This window comes from Olea europaea, unplaced genomic scaffold (assembly GCF_002742605.1).
Source record: "Olea europaea var. sylvestris unplaced genomic scaffold, O_europaea_v1 scaffold3691, whole genome shotgun sequence".
Taxonomy (NCBI): Eukaryota; Viridiplantae; Streptophyta; class Magnoliopsida; order Lamiales; family Oleaceae; genus Olea; species Olea europaea.
Window position 1 is genome coordinate 28,543 of NW_019256206.1, and position 7,742 is coordinate 36,284.

The 7,742-nt window shown below is 34.5% G+C and overlaps 2 protein-coding genes across 2 annotated transcripts in view; both read right to left on the minus strand.

Annotated features, from left to right (window-relative positions):
- Window positions 1–614: 614 nt before the first annotated feature.
- LOC111386708 (cellulose synthase-like protein G2) lies at window positions 615–3,735 on the minus strand. Its single transcript, XM_023011173.1, has 7 exons — window positions 3,714–3,735; window positions 3,347–3,475; window positions 2,555–2,767; window positions 2,355–2,454; window positions 1,948–2,132; window positions 1,379–1,726; window positions 615–1,158 (listed from the first exon to the last, which is right to left on the minus strand). The coding sequence occupies exons 2-7, from the start codon at window positions 3,425–3,427 to the stop codon at window positions 694–696; spliced, it is 1,392 nt and encodes a 463-aa protein (XP_022866941.1). The 5' UTR covers window positions 3,428–3,475; window positions 3,714–3,735; the 3' UTR covers window positions 615–693.
- A 3,557-nt stretch (window positions 3,736–7,292) lies between these two features.
- LOC111386709 overlaps window positions 7,293–7,742 on the minus strand; it is a 3,062-nt gene continuing 2,612 nt past the window's right edge. Inside the window, exon 3 of the mRNA XM_023011174.1 lies at window positions 7,293–7,319. Within this exon, the coding sequence (XP_022866942.1) occupies window positions 7,293–7,319 (27 nt within the window). The remainder of the gene's footprint in view (window positions 7,320–7,742) is intronic.

Genomic DNA, 7,742 nt, shown 5'->3' on the forward strand with positions numbered 1-7,742 from the left:
GTAGAAAATTCATGATAAATTGAACATATGAAAATGACAAATTTCAAATGAACATTTCTTCTTTTAAATTTGATGGACACCATTCTAAAGTCTAGAAGTTGCTTTCGTATTTGAATTTACTTTCAATTTTTAAAGGTCTACCGTGACCTTAGTTGGGCGTGACACTGGGCCCATCATATATAAAAACTTTTAGTAATTTTTTATTGGAAAGTAGCATAAAAATGTGCATGGCCAAAAGTTTGGAGAGCTGTCGTATAGTCATGTAGACATAATGGTTCAATTTAATTATTTTGAGAGTGGAAAATTTAATTGGAGTTAGAGATATATTGTCGAACTGCATTAAATTTGATGTTATTATTGCAATTTTATTCCAACTTTTTACACAAGGAATAGAACAATTCAGTAGGTACAGAATTGCATTTCACAGAATGCCAATAGGTAAGACACAATGGAAAGGATTGAGTGATTTTTTGACATTTTTTATCACAACATAGAACTCACATAATGTGAGATTTCTGGTGCAATTTCGTAGAACAGTTATCAGATGCAAGATATGGTGTACTTTAAAATTTAAACTAATGGAAAACACATTTCTCTCAATATAACACTATAAATTTCATCATAAATTTCATCCCTTTATTGAAAACTCTTATGAATAGGTATTACATCTACAAATATAAAAAATCAACAATTTCATTTGCCCATTTTAGGGATCAGTCCTTCAAGAATTGGAATACTTAGAACAAGAATATAAAGGGATAGAGCACCCTGTCCAAACATTTCCTCAATATTTCTTCCACTTATAAGTCCTTTCACTCCACCAATAAAACACCCCAAATTTGATAAAACTAGCAGTGATAAGGGTACCATGAACATTTTTGCACCTTGGAAGTTGAATTTTCCTCTCTCATATTTTTCGAGTTTTTCTTGGTCGATGGCTTTGTTTGTCAGCTGGAAATTTGCTTTCGCTACGCCTATCCACTTCATGAGAACGTCGAGGCATCCAAATAAGCAAGCCGTTACTGATTTTATCATCCAGATTCTTTGTTCATTCCACCATGTCCTAATCGAGCCACCACTAGAAAGAACTTCATATAGATGTTGAGCTTGAGATGACACAAACACAGTTGCAAATGCAGCAAACCAGAGGTCTGTGACCTGGAAAAGTAATTTACAAGGCTTAGAACACTAACTCAAAATTAAGTAAATAAGACAGATTGAAGTGAATTTATGGAACTAAAGTAGAATAAGCCTACGGAAGCTCTTAACTCCTCTTCTAGGAGTAGCTTCCCTGAGGGAGTTTCTTAATATACGAGTCTTTCTATCCCAGGTGCCATATATCAAATAGATAGCCTTGAATAAAAATATGCAAATTTACCTTGGGAAATAGGGGAATTCCAAACAGGAAGCAAAGCTGAGGAGCGATGCCATATATCAGGCAGGCAATGGAGAAAAAATGCGTAAATGCAAAGTATCCATAGCACATACTTTGAAGGAGAGACATTCTAGACACCCCATAAGTGAGAGGGCTGAATCTTGAAAAACCTACTTGAACCAATCCAGAAGCCCATTTCATCATTTGAACCAAGGCATCTTTCATGTCAACCGTGGTGCAACCAAGAAAACATGGCCTTTCCGGGTAGAGATAAACCGATTTCCATCCTTTACAGTGCAGAAGATAACCAGTGAAAGTGCTCTCCAGCAAATATTCATATGAATAACCAATCTGTAATCATAAAAGAGTAACAAAATTCATTCAATTTTGATCATTAAAGAATTGTAGAAAAAATGAAATAAGGAGCACGTTTTGCCCCACTTAAAAGAACCTTTTTAGGTGCTTATTTGGGTAGCATGTGTATGCATACTGCCCAAAAGGCCGAAAATTGAACCTGAGAAGGTGTTTTTAAGCAGGGGAAAACATGCTAAAAGTTTGCTAATTAAACTTACTTCTTTTCCCCATTTTGTGTTTTCTTCAAAACTGCAAGAGGCCAGATTCTTTGCCTCTTCCAAAGTTGCATCAGATAAAATTTCCCTTTCATTGACAACTTCCTTTCCATTTAGTGCTTTTAGTGAAGTAATGAACATGCTAGAGAAGCCAAAGTTCTTTTCTGGCTCATAATCAAGAAATTCATCTGCCAAACATTTGAGAAGTAGATAACATTATATTTTTCTCCTAATGCAATCAATTATATTCATGGCATGTTTGTTGAGGCAAACTATGCTGTACTCGATAGTACTAATGAAGAAAAAGTTAAAATCTTGTATATTATATTGTATAACAATACATATAAGACATGCCCTCATCGAAAACTAATGAAAAATCAACGCCACAAGAGAAAAGTATATAGGAAAACCTTCGTGATTGGGGTGACCAAACAAGGCTTTCTTCTTCAAGTAATAGCTAGTTCCCGAGCAAACAGTGCCATTTATCCCATCCATGCCTTGATATTTAGTCTATACATAATAATATTATTTATTCGAAGAAATAAAAAGGTGATTAGTTCCAAAATGCGAAACAGCTTATGGAATCTGAAAAATAATAAAGTTTTTGTACCTTGTAAGCAGATCTTGCTTGGCCATCATAAATATCATTCTTGCTGACATTGTAGAATATTTGAGGATACTGTACATATGAGAGAGATGTTGACATCTTGGGATCAAGATGGAAGCACATTGCTTGTTTGGCAGAGGAAGGATCATTGCAATACATGTCACAATCTAATACTAGTACATAGGGTGCATTGCTCATTATCCCAGAAACTCGAAGCTGCATGAACAGTAGAGTTGGATGATTTTTGCACTTTGCGCGAAAATAGAAATAGGAAACGCAACATAACACGACACTTGGAAAGGTATTTGTGGAAAAAGTACCACTTTAAAAATCTATTTAGCAGTGAATTAAACTCTCGTCATAGGAGGATTGAAGCCTAAGGTAGTGTTAGCTTTTTAGTTGAAGCTGCAACTTAGTTGATTCTTAGTCGAGGCTTGTAACAAAGCACTAACGTGCAATTCTTAATCCAGATTTTCAAATATTTGATCAAAAAGTTTCTTAGAGCTTCTAAAAGGGTTTCGATTTTTGAAATGTGCATGAAAAAGTATTAGCATCTTACAAGTTACCATGAAACTAGCCCCCGTCTGCCCCTATTTTTTCAAATGAAAATGGGGGGAATAGTATTTGTTTTGAAAAATGTGTGGTTGAGAAGGATGGAAAGTTTTCGATTTACGTATGATATTATATTATGGAAGAGTGCGATTAATATAGGAGAGAGAAAAATGAAATGAAATTTAATGAGAGCCAAACAGGGCTTCATGTATATATGGATATACAGAGAGAAGTATGGCTTACAAGAGAATTGAGGGCTCCTGCTTTGAAGCGATGAGGCCGTGAAGGTCTTTTCTCACGGGATACATAAACAAGAAGAGGCATCTTGGATTTATCCTCTACTCCTTCATTCTTCTTAGTATCATAGATCACCTGCAACAAATTCAAGAATCTAAGAATATTTTGCAATTTCTCACAAAAGAGAATAGATTCAAGAAAATTAGAAAACAAGATAAATAAAATAGCAAAATGGTACTTAATTTTGATCGTTCAATACAATAGCATTATTGTAAAAATTCCGGATTCAATTCTCGTCCCCAATTTATTTAAGTCTGATATGTAAGATTAAGCAGCATGCTAGAACTCAAATTTCGATTCAAGAATGTCTTACTTTAAAAATAAAAAATTCCACCCAACAGGTGGGTTGAATCTACTTGCTTTTTTATTATACACCCTTGTTTGGCCCCCATTTTTTGGTAATGAAAATGGATAGAATAATGTTTTTTTTTTTAAAATGAGCAGTTGAAAAAAAGGAAAAAGTTTTCGATTTACTTGTAATATTATTTTATGAAAGATTGTTTGATTGAAAATAGAGGAAAAAAAATAAAATATCTTGAAATGTAATTTAATGGGATCAGATGGGGCTACCCGATCACTTTATCCATGGCCCAAATGCCAACCATTGTATCCAGCCCTTTCTATTTTTTACTCCACAAATTTTCTTCTAATTTTCAGCCACATTTCTTTCATGTGAATAGTTGGAATTGGGGAAATTAGCTTGACGGTTTAATTTCCTCTACCCATTCCAAATGGGATAAAGTTATTTGTACATTTTTATTTACCACTTGGTTGATATATGGATGATATGGCAGTTTATAATAATTGGATTAAATATGTGAGATGTGAAATGTGGTGTGAAATTGTGACTAAGTGTAAATTCGATAAGCTAGAGTGTAAAGAGAGATCTACATGTACCAAGATTGTTCCAATGAGCAGCGTTCGGCCAGTTTTTGTGTTGTTCCTTTGTGGTCCTTGAGTAGGTAATCTTGGTTCAATTTTTGTGGTGTTGCTACGTGATTTTGGGTCCTTGATTTGGGCCCCGATTCATCCACTTTTAGGGCCAATCAATTGAAGTTTTGATGGGAAACTGCTGTTTTTCATTTACTCAACTAATTCTCATTGCCATTTCATTATATAACTAACTTTGTGTTGATTATTTCATTGATAAGTAGATTAACAATGATAAATTTACGACCCTAATGTCTTTAGTGGTTTAATTGAGCTTCAAGAATTTGTTGCTTATTTTAGGTTCTTGTTTTTAGTTGATAAATAGATATAGTTAATACCAAACTTAATTTATTAATGATTTTGAACATGTAAAGTAGATTAACAATGAGAGATTCACGACCCTAGTGCATTTAGAGATTTAATTGAACTCCAATAATTTATTGCTTATTTTTATGTTCTTGTTTTTAGTTGATACATATAGTAATACCAAACTATTAGTGTTGTAATTGTCAAATTAATGCTAGTTTTAGTTAAAATTAAGTAAGTAATTGGCCTCATATGTTCGACACTTTACTCATCACTAAATTAGTTCTTTAGCATTTACGATCCATCCATTTGAAGGAAAGAAAATCAAAGATAATGTTAGATGTACAAATAGCATGACATTCCCCCTTATGCGGAGGAATCCATGCATTGATGGAAAAAGTGGTAGGAAAATTAATGGTGTAAATCATGTCGTATGAAAGAGTTTAAACCATAATGTACTCGTAGTAGGGTTGAAAAATAAATAAATTAAATTTAGCATCGTTTTTGTGGACTTTTAATTGTTTTTTCTTTGATTATATTAGCTTGAGTTTTTTATTTTTCATTTTTCATTTGATTTACTTGTTTCTCCTGGTTCCATTATTATAAGGGAACAAAGAGAAGTAAAGGAATTGCAACACGAGATGTCAGATCACGAGTGATGAGAAAGACATGTTAGTGGGGGATTTCATCATATGGTATCATCTACGAGCTATAATAGCGTATGTATTTAGCAAAAATGATGAGGTTGTGTGCTAATGTGATTATTTCTCCCTCCAAAAATTGATAAAGTCCTTATCCATACAATAGTTTCTCCCATAAAAATTGATGAGGATGACTTGCCTATAGGATTATTTTTCGCCCTAGCAATTGATGAGGATGACTTGCCCGTTAAATTATTTCGCATGCTCATCGTCAATGAGCATGCCTTGCTCTTGGGAGAATTATAAGAATCACTTCCATTGGGCTTCCAACTACCACAAAAAAATGAGAAATGTTTTCCGTGAAGATGCCCTTGTGTAATTGGTCAAAATTTTGGATTGTTGAATGGCCATCCAATCGATAACAACTGAAGAAGAAGATCATGCAGATAAGGAGGAGTTGATCCTAAAGGAGCAAAGTGAAACGGTGACGCTCAATGAAGTTGAAACAATCAAGAAATCTTCGATTTTAGTTATAGCCCTAAAGTTGATTTTGTAATCAAGGTTAACGGAAGAAGTTGAAGTTTTCATGATAGAGTTCAAGTTAAATTTTCGTGAGAACAGTACGGCCTCATTCAAAATACCATGAAACAATTGTTTCTAGAAGTTAAGCTAACTACTTAAAACAATCACTTATTGGAAGCAACCCTATTTTCTCTCTCTACTTTTCTCTTTTATCTTTCACTTCTTAGCTTATGACTTCTTTTTACAATTTTAGAACTTTTAAGAGAAATATAGAGACAATGTCATAAAAATAAGTTAATCTAATATGTCACGTGATTTTGAACTTTTCTTTGTGCAACTAGCCATGTCGTTAGCTAATTAAATTTTCACGTCTCTTTTCAAATACAACGGAGATAATTTGAGTATCAAGCTAGAAAGACTGAAAGAGGATAAAGGGTTGAATGTTGAAGGAGAGGCATTATCATAGAACAAGGGGAGCATTGATGTTCTTCCTTAAGTTAAATTTCTACTTACATTGAGGATAATGTAAACTATAAGTTTGAGATAGAGTCGACTCTTTGAGTAAACTGCGTTTCAGGCTACGAAATAGACACTCAAGTCCATGGTTAGCCTCTAATGCATTTATGTATTGCTATCTAGGTGTCCCTTTTTTTTAAAAGTAAAAAATAACATCATTTCTTAATTTGAAAAGGGAAAGAAATATTAATTTTGTCGAGTTACTCCATTCGAACATGGTTTTTATATTTGGATGGAGTTCTAAACATTGTCTATTTTTTCTCGTCATGTCAGCTTGATGGAGTCTTTGTCAGCTTTCCCTAGAGATAATTTTTTTAGATAGTGTCTATTTTACCTATGGCGCAATATTTTAACCAAGGCGCAGTTGCATTGGAATTAATTTTCACTTGAATAAAATTGCAAAAATTTTAATGGCTCTAATTAAGACGTTGGACTGGGTCTCTAGATGATAAGTGAATATATGATACACATTGAATGTGATAGAAAAATATTGTTGAGGTGTTATTTGAAAAATATTTTGATAAAAGGTTTAGCGGATTTTAATAAAAGATACGGTGCTTGCTGGAGATTAAAATTAGATTTTTAGTAGATTTTGATAAAAGTTTTTGAAATATGTGATTGAAGAGTTGTGGATTTCATGAAAGATGTGGTTAGTATTTGTTACGTGTTGTCATACTTGGCCAATATATTTGGGCCTATGGCCCACTCAATCCGAGGCACGTGGCACTCCAGTCGAGGTGGCATGTATGGCCGACACTCTTCATGCCGAGGCCCATATACCGAGGCCTTGAATGTTGCCGAACTCCATATGCCGAGGCCTGTGAAGATTTTTGAAGCCCTGAAGCGGAAGTAATACATGAGCGACAGAGGCCCCCGAACCATGAATGAACGTCTTCCATGATCACCTCTCCTAAGAGATCTTCTACATAAAGATCTTGTTTGAATGATTGATGGAACGTTTATCATGAGTGCATATGTCAAGTCTTATCACTAGCATGGGGGTTCTGCATAAGCAATAAATGCGCAGCAAGCTAGTAAGTCAAGAATGATGCCTAAGATTGGATGTTTGAATTAAGGAGATGAGGCAACGTGCCACCTCATCTAAGGGCTGTCATTTCACATGTAACACTATAAATACTTCCCTTGTATAACATTTAAGGGCTAATGCAAGAATCAATACAAGAACTACATTTTACTCTCTCTTTCATATTCTCTTACAAGACAATACGAGTTCATACATATTTACATGCACACTCATGAGCACTGATTGGTAATTATTGTACGATCGGATTAAGAACATCATGTCGAATTCCGAACGTTCTCGTCCCGTGTCGTTGAACTACACTCACGCCCCTGATTCGTTCGTTCTAGACCGTCCACGTGTCTTAGCGTATAGAACCTTCGTTCACGTGTGCGCGGGTGGATCC

What these genes read in the sequence shown, in the direction of transcription:
- LOC111386708 (XM_023011173.1), bottom strand. Translation starts at nt 3,427, where the DNA reads ATGCCTCTTCTTGTTTATGTATCCCGTGAGAAAAGACCTTCACGGCCT. An exon ending in CAGGAGCCCTCAATTCTCTT is followed by an intron (nt 2,768 to 3,346) that starts GTAAGCCATACT and finishes CTGTTCATGCAG; the next exon opens with CTTCGAGTTTCTGGGATAAT. An exon ending in AAGCAAGATCTGCTTACAAG is followed by an intron (nt 2,455 to 2,554) that starts GTACAAAAACTT and finishes TATTATGTATAG; the next exon opens with ACTAAATATCAAGGCATGGA.